This window comes from Melopsittacus undulatus, chromosome 8, assembly GCF_012275295.1.
Source record: "Melopsittacus undulatus isolate bMelUnd1 chromosome 8, bMelUnd1.mat.Z, whole genome shotgun sequence".
NCBI classification, from domain to species: Eukaryota; Metazoa; Chordata; class Aves; order Psittaciformes; family Psittaculidae; genus Melopsittacus; species Melopsittacus undulatus.
Genome location: NC_047534.1, coordinates 42773833 through 42795026, shown reverse-complemented (window position 1 = coordinate 42795026; position 21194 = coordinate 42773833). Strand labels below are relative to the sequence as shown.

The 21194-nt window shown below is 39.4% G+C and overlaps 1 protein-coding gene and 1 long non-coding RNA gene across 3 annotated transcripts in view; both read left to right on the top strand.

The window, feature by feature from the left end:
* UBR3 (ubiquitin protein ligase E3 component n-recognin 3) overlaps positions 1 to 2425 on the top strand; it is a 110087-nt gene extending 107662 nt beyond the window's left edge. For both annotated transcript variants that reach the window (XM_034065817.1, XM_034065818.1), the window contains exon 39: positions 3 to 2425. In XM_034065817.1, the coding sequence (XP_033921708.1) occupies positions 3 to 120 (118 nt within the window). In that variant the 3' untranslated portion in view covers positions 121 to 2425. The remainder of the gene's footprint in view (positions 1 to 2) is intronic.
* Positions 2426 to 14927: 12502 nt separating this feature from the next.
* Positions 14928 to 18824, top strand: LOC115947056 (uncharacterized). The gene is made up of 3 exons (XR_004081037.1): positions 14928 to 15056; positions 18513 to 18578; positions 18784 to 18824. It is a non-coding gene; the product is annotated as an uncharacterized lncRNA (long non-coding RNA).
* The last annotated feature ends 2370 nt before the right edge of the window (positions 18825 to 21194 follow it).

The window sequence follows — 21194 nt, the reverse complement described above, 5'->3', positions numbered from 1 at the left end:
AGGCGTGGCAAACCTCTCTACATATGCAAGGAAAGATACAAAGTGCTTGAGCAGCAGTGGGTGTCTCATACTTTTGATCATATCAATAAAAGATGGGGGCCACACTATAATGGCTTGTAAATCATCATCTACACGCCAGTTCATTGCTGTCACCATGAACAAATGCATCTCAACTGACAATAGCTTTAACTGAATGGGAGTTTAGCTCTTTGCCTCTGGGTGAAGTGGGGTCTGGGCATAAAAGGGAAATGGAACTCTATCAACACGTGAAATTTTAGCAAAATTAGCTGCTGTTGCTATTAAATAATGATATGATAATTTGAAATTAAACCCTCAAAATGGTGTGAGCAATCTGATTGCACTCCGTAGTCCATTTTTCTTCTTTTTTTAAAGCCCATTGTTAAGAAGCACAAATTTTACTTACAGTTGTTTAGAGGCTCCAGGGATAGCTGTCAAGTTTTTATTTTTCTCTGCATGGAGTTGAGTTTTTAGCAATTTCTGCTGCAACAGTGTATATGTCTGCTACATCTACTAAATATGTTGGATAAAATTTCTTGGCCTTTTTTGTGTTGGTTTTGAGGTTTTGCTTGATAATGCATTTGTAATTAGGGTTTGTAAAAGAATTGTGAGACTGCATGGTTACAATTGGTCTGGAAGTATAATTAAGTATTTCACTTATCATGAGAGGTTTATTGAAATATTTCAGGCATTACTGAAAACTTCTGCATTCTCAGGAATTCCTTTTTTTTTTGTCTCCATAAATAAGTGAAATAGTTGTAAATTAGGTATCTGTTGTTCTTCACATAATCCAGAACGTATATTCTTATTCTTTTCCAGCAAAGAGACATTTTTTCCATATGAATTGAATAAACTATTAGTGATAACCCATACAGAAATTGCTGTATATAGAGAGTTTGTATGGCACCCAACATAGCAGATCACAGTTACAAGCCTAACCACCATAAGCCTGCCTGTCATTTCAAACCCAGATGTATGTTTCAGAATGATTGGATTGGAAATGTGCAGGCTATTCTGCAAATGAAACATAATTTTTCATCTTTCCTGTCATTTCAGAAGGTTCTTCTATATTGTATTTGTTTAGAGTAATCACTGTTCTTTCTGCTTGGTTTTCTAAAAGGGAAAATACCCAAATCAACAGAGATAGCCTAGATGAACAACCAATGCATGTGCAGCCTCGCTGGATGAATGCCAAAACAGTTCATGCTTAGAGGTCTAAAAAAAATCATGACAGCAGGCATGACTGGGATAAACCCCACCATGTAAGTAGGTAGGAAAGATTATAGTTAAAATCTGGTATGTAATATATTGCTACTAATGTTTTTCACAGGCGTTGGACATTTGCTGGCTATTTCATACAGTACTACCAAGCAGTCCTGGTAGTTTCGACTTTCATAGCTTGCGTGTAAAATAAAATTTATATGTGTAAAATAAACCATCTTATGATAAAACCACATATACAATGAAAACAGCTCCCCAGTGGAAGTCCTTATCTAGTGAAAAGTGTGTAGGGGAAATAAAATGACTGTATAGCAATCATGGAGAATGGACAGAAGGAAAAGTAAGTAAATACAATGAGTTTTTCTGGATACCTGCAATTCAAAAAACCACAATAAAGGATGCTGGGTTTTATACATACATATAAATATATATATTTCAAAAGTATTACAGTACTTCCTGTAAGAGTAGAATTATTCTGTTTCACCAACTAAATGGCTATGTCTTTTCCAAAATATTCCTTTTTTGATACTGTATTATAAGTTCTGCCTGTAATATTTTTGCATTGCTCATTATGAGTATCAGGCCATTTTGTAAGTGTGGTTAAAGAGCAAAAAGAATCTTTACATCTCCAGCATAATGTTATTACAGGGCTCATGAACTTGAGTAATCTGTAGTTTGAAGCTCCAATGCTATATTTACAAGAGATAATGTACCCAGAATTTGATTACTGTGTTTTATTTAAAATGGAATGTTCTCTGGTTGTGCATATGGATGTGAAGTAAAACTATTAGCCTTAACTTTAACATTTGGGTATTTCATAGTGTTTATTTTAGTACTGGTGAATTAGTCACCAGTCAACTTAAAACCAACAACAACAAAATCACTTGGTGGAAAAATTGTACTTGAACATCCTTGCATGCTGCTAAACAAGAATTTTTATTTCCCCCATAACTTTTTTAATCCTACTTTATTAAGCTAATCTTGAAAAAATAACAGGTCCAAACTAGAGTGGTGTGTGCGTGTATTACTCAAATGTTCTGGTGTGATATCCTGTATGAATGACCATTTAAGTACAGTACATTACTGTAGAATCTAAATCTTTATAACACATCAGAAGAGTATAAAACTAGGAATACAATAATCAACAATTGTAAGATATGTTAATAAAAGTCTACTGTCAATCTGAGTGTTTGCGAATTTTTTTTCTCTACCAGTCATTCCAAATATGATTGTTACTCAGTTTACTCAATAACCAGGCAGTTATTTAAACATCAGAAGCTTATGCATGCAAAGTACTTTGTATAGAGAGGAATCTGGTATGTTTTCTTTTTGTTACTTGGACACAGTCATGTATTTTGTAATTTGGATTATTTTATTGTTCTCAACTATACCACTTAAGGTTGTGCTTAATTTTATGCTAGCCCTTGCACTATTGCTGCTCTAAACTGCCAAAATTAAAATGCTGTTGAGAAACTGTACTGCTGGGAAAACCGTGCTTGAGCTTCTCTTCTGTCAGTCTGTTTCTGGAGTTAACTATTACTTCAAGTTGATGAATGTATATATTTATGTATTAAATTTCCCCTTTTTTTCTGACCTTTGAGAAACATGGTGAAAGTCTTGTTTTGACCTTGACCTTTGGATAATAGCATTTTTTCTTAGTGGCAGTCTGAGATTTTCAGTGACTACTTGCATCACCTCTGCAGTGGGAATCTTGCATAACTTACAGCATTTCACAGCAAAGCATATTTTTCCTGTAAAAAGAGAATCTTTCTTTTCCTACAGTATCCAATAGATGTTATTCTTCAGATTCCTATACAATCAATTTGAGCTGTGAGTATTGCTGCCAGAGGAGACAGTGCAGTTTGTACTGATCTTGATATGATTTAGATCCAATTTTCATCTAACCCAGATTTTGCAGAACTGCTTTTTACTTTTTTTCTCAGAGGTGGGGGTAATGATGAACGTAGATGGGATTGACAGGACAAGGGGGAATGATTTTTTAACTGAAAGAGGGGAGATTTAGATTAGATATAAAGAAGAAATTCTTCACTATGAGGGTGGTGTGGCACTTTCACAGGTTGTCCAGAGAAGCTGTGGCTGCCCCATCCCTGGCAGTGTTCAAGGCCAGATTGGATGGGCCTTTGAGCAACCTGGTCTAGTGGAAGGTGTACCTGCCTTTGGCAGGGGGATTGGAACTGGATGAGCTTTAAGTTCCCTTCCAAACCAAACCATTCTATGGTTCTATGAAATTTTGATGTTTGCAAAGTAAGAAAGACACTGGGATGAGATGACCCAGTGTATGGAGGTTTACAGCTTTCAAGTGTCAACTGCAGGATACAAGGGTGTGTGTGTAATCTTAGGATACTGGCTGTATGTGACAGTGTTTGCTGGGTGGATTGCTCAGTGCAGTCAGTGGGATCCATACTGCTCATCTGAAGGCCATGCTGCATGAATACCTGCTTTTGGGAGGACAGTGCTCAAGCATTTGCTCTCATGTTTTCTCAGGTGGGCAGTTGTTTGCCTGGAAGTGCTCTTACACTAGGAAGAGCCCCAACTGCTGTGGGTTCAGCCTTGTGATATACCCTGCCTCTTGTGTTCCTGCAACATCCTGTCGCTGTGGTTGTGATCATCCTAGGTTGGACTATCTGTTAGTTCCTGGAACTGGATGTCCTTAAGTAGGAAAAGCGTATTCTTAGTGAAGTCAAACATGAATTCTTAGCTATATAAATGGCCAGGGTGTTTGAATAAATTAAAAAATCATGTTAATAGATTTCTTTTATTCACTGTGTAATTTTAATTTTGTTACCTCCAGTACTGTTCAAGAAATTTAATACCACATGCTTCAGGTATTGTGTTTCTTTGAAATACTACTGAGAAAGCAAAATTGAATCTTAACTTACTATCCTGAAACATCATTTTTACAAGGTATGCTTTTGCATGGTACAGGAAAATGTCGAACACCTCCCCCTGTGCAATCTTTAGAAAAGCCTGTTAAATTTAGCTGTAAGTCCCAGTTAAAATGCCTCAAAATGAGCTTTCATGAAAGCACCATTACTTGAAAAGCGATTTCCTGTAATTCTGTCACTTTAGGTACAGCAGGCTGCTCTCTTTAATACATGAAAATGGGAACTGGTTCCATGGAAACCCCTTACATCATTGAATGATCTACCACCCAATAATCAACTTTTATTATTCCTTTTGCCTTTATCTCTTGTAAGTACCACATGGATGGTAAAACTTTCAATTTCCACTGACAAACAAGTTTTTTTTTTCCTCTCTCTCCCTCGCCCCCCCCCCCCCCCCCTTGCCTGCTGTTATGGAGCAGGAATTTTCTGGGAGAAAACTTTTCCTGTAAGATCAAACTCCCTCAGTCAGTTTGTTAAATTGCCTACATCATCTGTTGTGCAATAAATCTGCCATCACAGGGCTGCTTTGCACTTATAACTCCTTAACTTTTTAATAAATTAGACTGAAAACAATTCTGGCTTATTCCTCATGGTTGGAGTTTCAATCTTTTTAGGCTTCAACAAAAAACCAAAAGCAAGATACATTTCAGAAATTAAATTGAGGGGGGGAGGGGGATGAGGGAGAGAGGAGGGAGAGAAGGGAAGTGGAGAAGTATTGTTTTCTTCATTTTAACAATAGTTCTTCTAAGTGTTGGACACATCTACTGTCTCTATGCTTTGGCCTTAAATGTGGCAACCAAATGCATATGTGCCACATTAAAGTAGAATAGAATGGCATACTGAAGCACTTACCAAATCAGAACAACATGTTCTCAGGGATTATGTGTAAGCACTGGCAAATTCCTAAAGCAGATAATGAGCCTTTGTCTGGTTTTCAGGTGTCAAAGAATATCCTTTGCACCTGGCTCTTAAAGCCATTAATACAGTTTGCTGTAAGAAGTGTTGTTTTCCCTCTGTTTCTTTGAAAAGCTGGGGCTGTCTCCTTGTAACTTTCTTCACGTCTTTGTTGTCTCTCCATATTATATATGGAACTACCTTGTTTGTGTAGTATTCCACAAGAGAACAATCCTAAAACAGGTGAAGCGCTCCCTGCAACTGTATAATGATACATTGCAAATAAGACTGCATTCTCTTGGAGCACTTCATACAGAGATAGCCAGGGCGTACAGCTTGAAAATAGTTTGTAGAGGCTGTGGTTGCTTTCTTCCTCTCTGATGGTAGTCACTGTAGATTTGTTATACGTCAGCTTTGAAAACTTAAAACCAACTTTGCATTTTTTCAAGGTACAGGTATGCTGTCTGTGTTCTAGAACAGATTCCCAGTGGTCTCGAGAAAGTTAACTACAAAGCTGCTGCTTTAATCTGAGAGCTCTGTAACAAAGTACTTTCTGAGAATCACTGGTGTGAAGTTACGCATCATATAAACTATAGACATTCACATTTGTTAAACTTAAGATTTTCGGGGCAGCTGAAGGAACTGTTAAGTGTTGTTTCATTTAGGTGCTCTATCTGTTTGCTTTATCCTGTTGTTTTTGTCTCACACTGAACTTGTAAGCTTCCTTAAAATAGGGAACACCTCCTGTTTGGTTCAGTAAGTAAATCTAAGTGCTGCTCTAGAATGGTAGATAACTGGTGCTAGAGGATTTCAGGTATTAGGATCTGCCAGAATCAAAGAAATACAAATGTGTACAGGGGACTTAAGTGAGATTCAGCCCTTCCATGCTTCACTTTCATGCTTTCTGCATATTTTCATGCTCTGCTGCCTCCAACCTCAAATGCCCTTTCCATACAGATATTTTGGCAGTAATCAAAATCACCAGGAAATTCAAGTTGGTTTGTTTCCCACAGACACCTGTGACTCTGGACACACTGATAGATACCTCCTCAATAGCCCTGCTTTATGGGTTGGAGTGGTTTTTCTTTCTTGTTTTGATGTTGTTTTGTGTTTTGTTTTTCCCTGCCAGAAGCTGCTATCTCAAGAAACAAATATATTCCAAGAGTCAAAGATGCCTGTTGCCTTTCATGAGACTAGTGCTGTATTTGTACAATTGATATTTTCCAGCAGGTAACTGATGTCATTCAAATAACCTTCAGATACCTGGCTAGTCAGAAATAGCTCATACTTCTGCTTTATCCCCACTTGGATTTGTTTTTCTTAATAGCAAGATTTCATACAGAAAATTTTCCTTATACAAGGAAAAGAGCTTTGCTTGGCTTTGGTTTTGTTTGTTGGGGATTTTTTTTAATATATAAATTAAATTGGCACTATTTTAGTGACACCTATTTCACAGACTGGAATTCCTTGTGTTTAAATTGTGGGCAGAATTAGGGAACATTACTCAGGTTATTACATGTATTTTTACAATTCTTGGATATCTAAAGAAACAAATCCAAAACAATCTCAAGCTGAGGTGCTACAGCAATGCTGCTCTTCTGTGTATTTCTGAGGCTGCTGCAATACATTTTTTCACTGACTGCTGCAGAGCTGTGTTGCATCTGGTCCTCAGAAACACGTCACAAGATGTGTTACGTTGGTGAATACCAACAAGATGGTTCCCCTAGCAGCAATAAATAGAAGAAAGCTCAGCCTGTTCAAGTGATTTACCCTTATAAGTGTGTGACACCAAAGATAGATTTTGAACACTAAGGAAACTCATTAGCTGTAAGAAAAAAAAAAGCAGCAAATAAAGAACAGTGTATTTCTCTTGCCTAGCATTGCTGTTTATTAGAATCATATACAGTGTAATTACCAGGAATTTGCATAGGATATTTTTAACATGCAATATAACCTCATTTTGCTTTTTCCTTCTGCAGCTTTTAGTTTTCTCTAATATGAGGAAAAATGCTATATGGGAAGGAAAAAGACCTTTGAGAACTGGAAATAATTATTTGGATAAGTTCACCTTCCAAACTTTATTAATAATGTCCTGCATGCTTACTCAGGCCCAGCATTTGAGTGACATAGGCCACTCAGTGGTTGAGGTTTTCATCCACGAAGGGTAAATTCAGAGATTTAAAAACAATTATATCGAGTCTGCCCAGCGATAATTCTTGATATAGCCATGAGAGGTTGTAATGGCTTCCAGTAGTATTATTGCTGCCTCTGTGAAAAAAAACTGTACAAAGCAAGACTAAAGATTACTTGTGGGAGCATCTCATTGTAGCTCTGCAGAATGAAGTGTAAGATTATGGTGTCTGGGTAACGTTGACTCATGTTGTGGAATAGCTACGCATTAGGTACTGCTAACTGCTACACATCACTTGCTAGAATCTGTGTGCATCTTTCGGCAATTGGTATCTAGAATATGCATGTAGGCTCTTCTTTCTGTATTATTAGTTGTTGGCTTTCAAGTCCTCTGAGTCACCTTTCCTCTGGAGTTTAGAGCTGGGAATTAATCCAATGTAATTCTAACTCACTATAGTTCAGGGGTGCTATTTACATTTCAGTGCTATCTCTACAGCAGGCATTCCATCTCCCCCATTCTGTTTCCTTGTGTCTGCCTGACGTCTGCAGTTTGTGCTTATGATTTGTAAATGCTGGACTATGATTATGGACCTTGCATTTTAGTCTTGGCTAGAACTGTTACATTGTTACTGCTTCTGCACTTTCCGGATGCAAGTGTAATTACTCTTTAATGCTGTGTTGCTACCTAAAGAGTTTGCTGCACTTCTATATACCTTAAGTGACTACTCTGCAGCTGCTGGCTTCTACTCTATATCATCTTTGAATATATGCATAAAGCTCCGGTATTTTTCTCACTACTTCCACTGATTTCAGAGGCAGTGGAATCCACTAATATATTAACACAGCTAGTACTGCATTTCCTTCATTGCTGAAGACTTTTTTAATGGACGTTCTCTCTCCTTTTCAGTTCCCTTTGCGTTTGTTTTGCTTTGAATCCATGCTGTAAAGCCTTTTAGTTGCTTTGCCCTTGCTGTCCTCTGTATTCAGGTAATGCAGTGGTTTTTTATCTGGGGATTTTCTTCTACTAGTGCAAATGAAGAACAAAACTAGACTTTTCAGCTAGAGCAACCATCTTTGTATGGAAGTCTGCACAGATGCATTAAAAGTAGGAGCTGTCATGTCAGGTGTCTGTCTAGTTGAAAGTCTGACTGCAATAAGACCTTAGCTACTGGACCCTTTCGACACAGATTACTGTATTTGTCCTTGCTTTTCCTCTCACGTGGTAAATGAGATGAGGGACAGTCTAGGATGGGATGGGTTTGGGGATGGAATTATGATTTAGATATGAAAACTCTGAATTGTTTTGCTTGTCCCATGACAAAGAAAGCGGTCTGGGCTTTGGCTCAGCAGGCTGAGAACTGGCAGCTTTGTTTCTTTTAGGGACCTTGAGCTACACTCCTACAGGCAGAGCCCTGATCTGGGACTTGAGATAGGTTCTGTGACTCCCAGGGAGCTATTAGAAATTACCTTATCCTTCTTTTTACCTTTTTCTTTTGCTCTCAGAAATACAGCAACTCTACTTTTAAGCAGAGAGGCAGATGAGGAAAGTAGCAGGTACAATAGGGAGCGTTTCCATGTAAACACTCCCTGTGTGTTACAAACGTGATTTGGAAGAGGAGGAGTGCAAAGATGGAGGGAAGTCTTAATGCGAGTTCTCCCTGTTAATGAAGCAGAAGGCTGATGAACTCCTGAGGTATGAAAATGACCTGTGAGGAACTGGTTGAACCATAGAGTTTTGTTTGTTTTCTTGAAAACGGTGGTAACCCTTGAACAAGGTGCATTTTTGTTTATTTAAAAGCTAAGAAAGGCAAACAGAAGCAGCACCCAAGTGACATGGTAGGACAAGACAATATGACATTATACGCATTAACTTAGATACTTACAGTTCAGAGTGCTGTATCTGTGTTTGCACAGCCAGAAATTAAAACTTCCTCAAGATTTTCCCAAAATAACAGGCATTTCAACAGTATACTTAAAGTCTTCAGCAACTGCTTTTTTCCTTCCAGTGAAACCTGATTGGTATAATTACATTAAGCTCTGATTCACCAGTGTTTATGATGTGTGTAGGTTAGCTCAATCGTGCATTCTGTTTGTCATCGCAAGTCCATTTCCAGACAAAGAAAAATTCACACAGGGCTGAACAGGTATTTAAAAAGCATGAAGCCCTCCTGACTTCCAAAGGGATTTACTGTAGTGAATAATGTTTGTGTATATCCATTTAAATAAGAAGATTTTAAGATTATAAATCAGGCTAAAGCAGCGTATCTCAACTTTTTAATTACAGAAAGAGTAGGTTCCGCTGTAATTATATGTTGTATGATTAAAATACTTCCATATATAATTTGTTGGTTATATGTTTTGCTACAAGTCAGTACTGTATGTCTATTTAAACATGAACAGATGCAAAAAAAACCCCAAAACAATCCCAAATCTACTTAATGGTCAGCAACTGTGCACTTCCGTAGAATACACTTTGGAAATGCTCATCAGTTAAATTCTGTAGACTATTTGCTCCCTGAGAAATATTCCATCATCATTCAGATCTTGAGATCATTTTATAACATTTCATTTAATAATAGCTTTTCACCTTTTGGCATCTAGCCATGGCCATAAACATGACGAATTAATTTTTCAAATACAGTCTAAAGAAAGGCTAGAAATGGCTTGCATTAGTGGAACAATTGTATCAATTGTTATGCATGTCATTACACTGCATGTGTAATTAGAAAATATTGCAACAATTAGTTGTTCTTTTCTATATGAGATTTGTAAACAACAACAAACAATAATGGCTGTGCTGAAATAAGGCTTGGCTTAGTTTGGTTTCAAGGATAAGCAATGTTCGTGTAAATCATAGTTTAGGATTGACAACTTATTCTGTTACTGCAAACAGTAATATTAAGGATGTGGAGCTGCTTGAGTGAGTCCAGAGGAGGTCCACAAAGATGCTCAGAAGTCTGGGACACCTCTCCTAAGAAGACACACTAGAAGAGTTGGGCTTGCTCAGCCTAGAGAACACTCAGGGGAAACCTGACAGCAGCCTTCCAGTACCTAAAGGGGCCTATAAGAAATTTGGAGAGGGACTTTTTACAAGCACATGTAGTGATAGGACAAGGGGGAATGGCTTTGAACTCAAAGAGGGTAGATTTAGATTAGATACAAAAAAGAAATTCTACCCTGTGAGGGTGCTGAGGCCCTGGCACAGGGTGCCCAGAGAAGCTGTGGCTGCTCCATCCCTGGCAGTGCTCAAGGCCAGGTTGGATGTGGCTTAGAGCAACCTGCTCTAGTGGAAGGATGGGGGTTGGAGCTGGATGAGCTTTAAGGTCCCTTCCAACCCAAACCATTCTGTGATTCTATGATTCTATAAAACATAAGAATCTGGGGGAAATCTGGGAATATCCAGAGCTTATAGATTCTTATTATTAAATAATTCTTGAGAATACTGAGGGGAAAATGCACAATAGTTAATGTAAATATTATTTTTGCTTGAATCTAAGTGCTCCCTTGAAAAAAGCATTGCGGTATTGAGCATAGGAGCAGTCTCCAATTTCTTTGTAAACAAAGGAAAGTGTATGAGAAAAATACCTACCTGCATTTTTTCTCCTCAGGCAACCATAAACAACCTGAAAATGGTTATGGCTGAGATCAAATAAAGTTAATAGGTACAAAGGTGAAGCCTAAAGATGGGGAGACTCCTCCATATTAACCCCCAAAGGGGAGAAGTTCTATATAAAATCATTTCCCATATCAAGACCCATTTCTCAGAGCAGAGATGGAGCTGCACTCACAGTTCATTGCTCTGGACAATAAACTGAAGAGACGGAGACAAGCAAGGTGTTCAGGCTCAGTGTAAGCTATGTAATACTAACTGTGCAGATACACTCATTAATTTCATTTCCTGCTCCTAACAATTTCTTCGGTAGCTCACTAAACGTTACTCTTCTTTTAGGGTGTGTAACCAGCCTCCTCTGAGAGGCTCCACGCCCAGCGTGGTGCTTTGCAAGCAGCAATGGAACTGCAGCCTCCCTGAGGTAACGGCATGATACGTGGGTAGGCTCCACAGGTCGCTAAAGTAGGTATGCTTTCATTCAGCGCTGAGGCGCATGGGGGATCGCTCCTCCAAAGGCATGCGCACCTTTCCTTTGCCACTCAGGTTGTTTATATTACATATAATAATTATATAAACATGAGATTGCTTCACACTATTAGTATATTGGTATATTGGCTTCACGCCAATAGACAAAACCTATTCCTGTCTAGTATTGTAATTACTTTTCTGGCTTTCATCCCATTGATATGCTTACGCAGTGCCTCCTGGTGATGGTCGTTAGAGATTGTGAGGATGAAGGCCTGTAGTTACTCTTCATTACTGCGAGTAACATCTTGTTTTCACACAGACTCAATAGGGTTTCAGCTCCTATCCAAGCCTCAGGTTCAGTTCAAGCCATTTTTTTGTATCTTAAAGCAGAAACTTGTCAAGCTTGCAAATTTTGTTACTGTGGTTATCTTTTGTTCCTTTTCTTTCTGTGGATACTACAGTTCTGCCTGGCAGCTGTAACTCCTACAATTCTGCTTCACCATTCTAGCAACTTTGGCTCCCACGGTTCTGCTTCACTAAGCACAATGACTGCTTAAGCAAGCAGGCACAATGTTAACTCTTTATTCCCTGGTATCAGGCGCACACCGCCATAGCCCCACGGCATGGCCTGACCCAGCTTAGTGCCTCCTCCAGCAGACCGTGGGCCCACTCCCACCGCCTCAGTGCAGCAGCAGGGCAAGGTGGTGCTGTCCCAGTTCCACAGCTGTGCCTTGAAGCTCATCATCTCTCCCTGCCGTAGCGCAGTGAGGCTCCACTCCCACTTAGGTCCCCGGCCCAGTAGGGCTGACCTGCTGCCGTGTGGGTGAGGGTTGCACCTCAATGAAGACGGGCTACAAAATGGCGGTCGCTATTTGCCATGCAGTCCACTGGCGCTGAGAGGCAGGCAGGGGCTGTGGCCTCTCTGAAGCAGTCAGTGCTGGCAGGGTTCATTGCTATCGCTAGAACAGGCCTTTTCCCCAAGGCCCAGAGAGTCTGTTCTGAGCCCAGGTTGAGGAGGCACCCTCTGCCCTGTTGACAGGCTGTGTTGGCCACTGTGCTGAGGTGGGGTTCCTGGGCTTCATGGGACCCGCTTCTGCAGTGCCACACAAGGGGTGCTGCTGAGGCTGTGCAGCTACCCTGCCTCTGCAGGGTATTTTTTTCTTTAAACTTTATAGATAAGCAGTGCTCAAAAGAGAAAGGAAAAAAAACCCAAACAACAATCTCCATGATTAAATGATTAAAATGGTAGAAGATAACTACAAGGCAAGAAGTATGTGTGACACCTAGAATTCAGGCACATTGTGACAAAGCCATGCATAACTGAAGAAAAGTCTCTGTAAGTTCCCTAAGTACCAAAACAGATCTGGCTTTAGTATACAGTACTTATTTAAGCGATCTACTATTAAGTAGTGAACCGTAATACACATTGCAAATACTGTAATATATGATAAATTCCTTAAAGCAAATGTATAGGTTCTTTTCTCCGTCTCTGGTTCTTATAGGTATGCAACTGCTAAGAAAATAAAGGAAAAGGTGCCATTATCCACAGAAAATACTGCACACAAATCAAAAAGAAGAGGCTAGCTTAAAAAGTCTTTGCAGTTATTTTTCTGAAGCAGTGCATTCAGTTCTGTGTAAATACAAAATGGTTTTTAATTTTCATATTTGAAAGCAAGGTTAGTTCCCCCCCACTTTATTTTCCCCTTCAAATCCTGTATTCTGAAATTCCAATTTCAGTGTCAAAACTGAGGCTCGGTGTTTTGTTCTGCAGTATCTTGAAATTATTAAGTGTAAAACTGCAGTCTCTTGAAATTATTAAGTGTAAAACTACATTCTTGTACAGAAATCTCTGCTAGTATGAAGATGTATAATAATAGCATCAGCATATCAGATGCAGTTATTGAGGTTTTTTTCTGACAAAAAAAGCGAACTGTTTATATCTTAATTTACTGTGGGCTCTTGGTGAATCTGTTCTGAAAATACACAGAATCCCTATTTAAAACTTTTTGTACCCCCAAATTAAAGTCAATCTCAGTTCTTGATGTGCACTTTCAAACTCTAATGCATTTGTTTTTCTAAGGTTATATCCTTTAATCATCTAATGTTAACCCAGATTGATGCAAATTATTGACATCGTAGCACATAAAGTAAAAATGGTAGAGTTCACCCAAGTTTTATTCCAAAAATAAATATGTGACTTGAACCAAGCAGAGCTATTTTCTTACTGGGCTAAGATTTTCTTATGGTAGCCTGGCTAGAAGGCAAGGTGGATATAGATTTCTACAAGCTATTTCAGGCCCATTTAAAGTGGAAGGCTAGTTCAAGTATGAATGGATTGTTTTGGAAACTGGGAAATTATGAACTTCTGTGCTGCTACTTGCACCTCTGGGGTGTTCCATGGTTAGGAACTGTATCCTGGGCTGCGTATGCATCAAAAGAAGCGTGACCAGCAGGTCGAAGGAGGTGATCCTGCCCCTCTACTCTGATCTCGTGAGACCTCACTTGGAGTATTGTGTGCAGTTTTAGTGTCCTCAACATAGAAAGGACATGGTACTGTTGGAACAAGTCCAGAGGAGGGCCACGAGGATGATCAGGGGACTGGAGCACCTCCCATATGAAGACAGGCTGAGAAAGTTGGGGCTGTTCAGCCTGGAGAAGAGAAGGCTGCGTGGAGACCTCATAGCAGCCTTCCAGTATTTGAAGGGGGCCTGCCTACAGGGTTGCTGGTGAGGGACTGTTCATTAGGGAGTGTAGTGATAGGACAAGGGGTAACGGGTTGAAACTTAAACAGCAGAGGTTTAGATTGGATATAAAGAAGAAATTCTTTACTGTAAGGGTGGTGAGGTACTGGAATGGGTTGCCCAGGGAGGCAGTGAATGCTCCATCCCTGGCGGTGTTGAAGACCAGGTTGGATGAAGCCTTGGGTGATATGGTTTAGTGTGGGGGGTCCCTGTCCATGGCAGGGGGGTTGGAACTAGATGATCTGAAGGTCCTTTCCAACCCTAACTATTGTATGATTCTACAGGAACATTATCTGGATCAGTATGTTTGTGCATGTTGGAGAGTGAGTGGCACTGTGTGATTCCTTCCTCAGAATTACATGCTGCCTTGTTGATGTATGTGCAGGTTAAGTGTTTTATCCAGTACCGTCCAAAGTTCTTAATCAAAGGACATACTGTACCTTTGTTTTTGACTCCTGACTACATGGAAGAGAGATTTAGTGAGCAGTGCAGGGGTGGTTTGGTTGCTTTAAGAGCCACCAGGACCAGTTATGCAGTGTTTCTGCCAAATGTATTCAGAAAAAAAGTTCATTTGACAAAGACAATGATTCATGCTGTGCTAATGTCTAAAGAGGCTTGTTAACAAGGGGCTCCTGAGTGCAAGCTTGTCTGAGGAAGAGAAAAATTTTGTGTCACGAAACCCGAAGTTACTCTCTTTACCAGCCGTCTGTCACTAAGGAAGTGGTGGAGAAGGGAATAATGAACAAAGTGCTGTGCAGAACTGTGAGAGTAATCAAAAAACACTCTAGGAAGGGGTTTTGAAGTACTGAAAATTATGTTTGGGTTTTTTTTTTCCCTCTAGCCCTAGTTTTGAGATATAATCTGAGCACACTTAGTATAATAGGTTGTGTGTCTGTAGCTTCACTTTTGGTAGTTCTTACAAACTTTCCTTCTCTAGAGGTGAGTTCTAGTTATCTACCCCAAAGAAATAGAAGAGAGGAGAAAGATGAGAGAAGAGCCTATGGATCAGCAACAGAAAATGAGGAGGAGAAGGAAAGCCTTGTACAAACCCTGAGCATAACTGGTCAGGTGAGCACTAAACTTTTTACCTATTATTCTGCCTGCTGAGCTTCAGTAATGTAGAGCCAGAGAACAGAAAGGCACCTTTGGCTTGGTTGTTTCAGGGAAGCTGAGAATGCACCTGCAGAAACAATCAACATTTCACTGAATAGGAGTTTTTCTTTTGTTGTTACTGTTTAATTTTTGTGCAATTGAGCAGAGCTGAACTGCAGCAGAATTAGCAAGCTGCAATTTGGCAATCAGGACATAAGTTCAGAGTAGGCATTTTTAGTAAAGACTCCTGCATTACAGACTAAACTATGGAGCTGTATTCCTTGTAGTGCTAATGGAACAGGACAAATATGTGGAGTTGTTTGCTGTGATTATCACTGTGCTATTTGATAAGGCCATGTAGCTCCTAAAATGGAGAGGGGGAGATAAGAAGAAGGTGAGGGAGCTGCAGCAGGGGAACCTAAAGGACAAAAGAGTGCACAGTAAAGGTGGTCAGCCAAGGCATGAGAGTGTGCAGCTAAAGAAAGCACCTGTTCTGCTTTTTATGGAAAGTGCAGGGACTGCTTTGCAGGTAGAAATGTTATAAGAGACAACCATCTAATGCATGAAATTGGTCTTCTGCCAGTTCCCTCTAACTTGTCTTGCCTTTCATGCAACTTTCACATCTTTGCACAGCTCTTGCTTTGGGAGTTGAACAGGTGACATAAATAGCAGGGTAGTTTGTCTGGGGTGATGAGATGTGACTGATTTGTTTGGTACTTCAGCAAAAGGAAACCCTACAATGCAACATTAACAAAGGCCTTGGGATTGACATGGTACACCAGAAACCTGAAAAATAATTTGAGAAACTGCCGTTGTTTAATTGTGCGATGCTTCTGCAAGGAATTTCCCCCTCTCTGGGGAAGAGAATTTCTCTAAATAATGCTTTGTGTAGGTCTGTACATGCTTTCTTTGTGTCAAAGCCTGAAAGCTGTATGGCTGTGGCTAGAATGCCACTACTCTGGGATAAGTGTCTAACAGTGTAAGGCTGAGCTTTCCCATCTGAATGCTGCACAGCAGGCAAGAAGCTTGTGCTGACCACAGCTGAAAATTGGCCTGTGGTAATGGCATATGACAAGGGGGGATGATGTATGAGATTTTTAATTCTTTGTTGTTGCATTGTAAGGAACAAAGCATGTTAGTAGCCTCTTGCTGGCTGGTCCTCTTTTTCTCCACCTTTTACCCAGTTGATTCTTCCTCGGGCACTGACTGTATCCTGCTGCATGGAGAGGGAGTACTGATATTGTATGTGGAAAAATGAACTACACTTTATATGTGTAATGCTTTTTCACATATATATGTGGAAAAGCAGAACTACACATTTGAAAATACTAGTTTGAGTTAATTTGACGATGTTTCTTTCAAAATATATGAAAATCAAGGAAAAAAGACACATTTCCTGATATAGTATGATAGGAATTAATAAAGGAGTAACTTTTAGTAGTAGAGCATGTGTGAGATAAAAATATCTCAGAATAAGGGAAGAGTTAAAGATAACACATATCCTTTCACATCTTTCGTTGTTCCTCTGCCCTTGTAGCCGCTGCTTTCTTGGCCCGAATATCAAGAAAAAGTGTAAGGCTGTAGAAAATTGCTCTTTGTTTGCCTGCTTATTAATTGATGGCAATTAAGTCGCTGGAGTCAATTTTTTTTTCCTTCTTCCTGTTCTGTAGGTAGCACATTGACTGTAGAGAGAGGTGCATTTGTTACACTGGTGAATGCGTTCAGCCCAGCTGAGATAATGTCATAATTACTGCTGTTTGTCTAACATTCTGCATGGACACTGTATCTTTTTGACTTTGCTAGGACCTTTCTCACTTTACACATGATTCAGAAGAAAATTGTCTTCTTCAGTCTTCTGCTGCAGCAGAAACAATAAGGAATTGTTTATCCATCCAATTCACAGAGCAGTGTGTGTACTAACCCCCAGAGATTTCTCTGTTAAGCAACCTGAAACACTTGAAAGGGATGTAATTTCCAGGGGGTCAATGTTCACTGCTTCAACAATTTATTAAGCTGGGCATATTGGTGAAAGAAAGATCTGCTTGTATTAAGTCTGTGTTGTGTGCAATTCCTACGTTGTGTGCAATGACTGAAAATTCTGTATTCAATAGCAAGGTCAACTCTGTAAAGCAGATAGCAGCACGTCTGTTAATAAATACATACTTCCTGCCTTGTATTTAGCTAGGTTTTATATTTGTAGAGGACAGGAACTCATTGTCCATCTTTCTTTGTGGCTAAATGTGAGAGCCAGCCTAAGAGTCAAACCTGGAGGGAGTGCCGAACAGGGTATAAGGAAGAAATACAGGGGTTGGAACTAGGCGATCTTAAGGTCCTTTCCAACCCAAACCATTCTGTGATTCTGTGAATTCCAAGTGAGGGAAGGTATTGAAGTGGAGTAAGCAAATTAAGGCACTCAGTCCCAGTTTCACTGAGACACCATGTGAAGAATTTCCGTTATGTCCTTTTCCTGAGCAGTGCCCCTCTCCCAGATCCACATGCTGGTCTTACTTTCTTGTTGCAAATGTCAGTTTAAATGTTCAACTTCCATGTGGGTATTCACATTTGAATATCTGAGATGAGTTCTCTTTCTTGCTCCCTCCCCCAGATTAGGAGCTTAACATTTAGATAGAGCAATGTGAAGTGTCTAAATAGATTATGTCATTTTCTGAATCCTGTCCTACTCATTAGTATCTGCTGCATGGCACTGCAAGTAGTAATAAGAATTCTGCAGAACAGAATACAGAAGAACTAGGAAATATTTTCTTGAGAGGAAAAATTGATGTAAATTTTTCCTTTCATCCTGGCAAGGTTTCTTGTGTTGGTTGGTACTTTCTAATTGCTATGAGTAAAGACACAAAGTTATGTAAAAGGAGTTCCAGCCTTTGCCCAGAAATCCATAGATTTCATTCCTGCTGTGCTGTGCCATATTCAGAGTTAATTGGATGACCCAATTTTAAACCTGAAATACTGTGTGAACTTAGAGACTTTATCAGCACAATTACAAGTTGCTTAAAGAGCACATCTGCGGTCTTAGGTACAAAGAGCTGGAGGACAGAACACAGAGTTGGAAGCATGTTAGTGGTTAACGATGGGAAAGAGAGATGACCAGTGGAATGGGAATGTATACAAGGACCATATGATAGAAGCCAGATATTTTCATGTTAGTTAAATTCTACTTTGTGAGAGACTGGTATGAAGGCAGTTCAGGGTACTGTGTTCATCATTTATTGCATTGCAGTAAAGCATTATCCTGCTTCTTCCCATATGCCATTTAGTGTTTGGAATAGATCAGTTGAGAAAGAGTTCAGGAAACTCTGAAGTTCGTTTTACAAACTAAATCAGACTGTAAGTTTTGCATTTCTGTTTCATTCATCATGTGCCTTTGAGACCTCCTCATGTTCTTGTTAATAATTCAGCCTTTACCTATTCTAGGTTTATTGCTCTGAGAGACATTACCTTTTGCTGACTCCAGCATATGGCCAACAGGAGCTATGTCAGGTGAGTGCAAACTTTAATTTTTTACTTTATTCTCCTTTGTCACTTATCAGCTTTGGCATAGAATTATAATGCAAGCAATTGGGTTTGTGTATGTCAACAACTGTTACCTTGAGTAGCCTGTTACTTTGAAACAGCTGGAGAAATGCCAAAGATCTCAAATGTCTTGAAGGCTGTCAAGCTTTTACTTTTGTATTTGTTGTTGCAGCAGCTGAGAACAAAGCAAGTCCTGGAGCAAACTGGAATAGGTAAGAAAGAATTTTCAAATGTCATATTCTGTGGCACCCTGGAGAAAAAACAAATGTATTCTGTTGCTCTGACTTCCTTTCCATAAAATAGATAAGTCCTTGTCTCATCCTGCTAACATGTCATAATTATCTTACAGATGGTCAGCTAGTAGCTATGAAGCATTGCTCTGCTTGCAGCTGTATTTCTTAACTTTTTTTTTTCTTTCTCAAGTAATAAAATTAAAGTTATCAAGCTAGGAAAAACAGCTGACTCCTGATTTCATCCTAACACCAAGAACATTGTGAAAGAAAATTACTCACCGAGAACTTGTAATTAAAAATAACGGTTACTGGCTGTTGTTGCTTCATAATGAATGTGGCCTTCATACATTTGTAGTAGCACAGCTGTATTTGACTCAGGTTGCATTAATTCCATTCATGAACATTCTTTAAGGGTAGAACTGCCCTTGTGACTGTGGGCTCCTTCAGCCACTTCTCTTTCTACTGCTGTGCAGAAACTGCTTGCTAGAGAGAGACTTTTGAAGTGAGTGTTGCATGTCTTGGAGAAATATAGATCTCTGTGACTGGTAAAATTCTTAGTTATATTTATTAGGGAACTCTTTGGCCTCATCTCTGGAAGAAAATAACAGTGCTTAGTTTCTATAGGCCTTACCTGTTAGCTTCTTTCAAAAGAGTGATTGATTGTTTTAAGTCATACCTTAAAAGCTGCTAGTCTTGAGTTACGAATTGGTGGTGTTGATTGTTTTGATGATGGGCAGTGTCTCCAGTATTGGAAGATGAATAAGATATTAAAACCTTGATATTATAAAAAAGAATGGGTTGTGAGGGGTGCAGCCTGTACTACTTTCATTATAACTCCTGTCTGAAGAATTGACTCATGGTATACTTTTCCTGCTGACGATCTTTGCCAAAAAAATAAAATGGTGCTCTCTTTCCATCAGGATTCATGGCCCTGTCAGTGTCAACCTATTGTGAAATGAAACAGAGGGATTTCATTATAGAAAATTTTAAAAAGAAAAATCAGCTCAATGAGAATATTAATGCTGTAGGTATCACAGTTTCCAGCTAAGGATTTACATACCTAAGTGTTTGCTCTTAAAAGAAGAATAAATCTTGCATAGGTTCTTATGTATGTTTATAGTAACAAGAGTAGCTCTTTTTAAGTCCTGGTGATCATGAAGCTAATGACAAGACAGTTTGCACTGTCACGCTAAGGTGATCTTCTCTCTTGAAAGACAAAATCTAGTTAGATTAGCACATTTTTGCAGAGATATGCAGTTATCCATGTGTATAAAAGGTTTGACTCCTATTAGCCAGCAGATGCCTGTGTCCTTGACAAAGCTGTATTTGCAAGATAGATACATCTATAGAATGCACAGTGATCTGTAGTGTATGCCATGGTTTCCTCTTCAAATGCTTTGTGACTTACAAATATATAAATCTTTTGGGACTAGGTGGAGGATCTTGGACTTTTGCAGTGATGCCTACTCTTGTAAGGCTGCCCTAAGGCCCAGGTGTATTGGTTTGCTGTAGGATCAAGTAAACCCTTTACTCTGTCCTTGATTGACATAGTTACAGCTTTAACATGGAGGTTGTATTGAACTTGTAGGTCTGCAACTGCACCTTTTCTGCTGCCTTCTCAGCCTTTCCTCTTTCTCACATCTGGACCTAGGTGTGCAAGTCTCAAATAGAGCTTGCTAACTGCAGTTATACATCTTGTTGCAGGTGTGTTGTTTTCTAACTAAAGTTTTCAGGAGATAGAATTTGTTTTGTGGAACAATTCTTTAGGAGGACTCTGTGTCACTAATAAGCAGTATACTGTAAATGCTTGGATAAAGGCTTTATGATACCTTGTAGTGGGGAGGTATCCTGCAAAGGGATGGGCAGTTGATCTGCAATGGGCTACTTGAGTTCAGCTCCAAGCCTGACAATGAATACCAATTGAGATTCATATGGAAATGGTGTGTTGTGCACAAAAATATTTAGGTGTAAGAAGGTAGAGGCATCTCTGGCTTTTCTTTTTTTTTATAATAATGGAAAACATAGAAATATTTAGGGAAATTTTTCTTCCTGGCATTGAAATCTGGAACCACAAAAAGTGCTGCTTAAAACTGTTTGAAAGAGTGCTGCCTCTGCTCTTTTAAGTTTCCTGGGTAGGCATAGAGCTAGAAGAGTGATGCTGATCCCATGGTGGGTCTCATCTTTACAATTGACTACTCCTTGGAAAAGGAAAAAGTCTATCAATTGTTTCATAAATATTTTCCTACTCAAGCAGGAGTTTACTCATTTCAGCAAGGTGGAGAGTTTCCTCATTCAGTGTTCTCTGCTGCTTCTATCCTCGGTTTAGGCATCAGGCAAATGCATACATTGT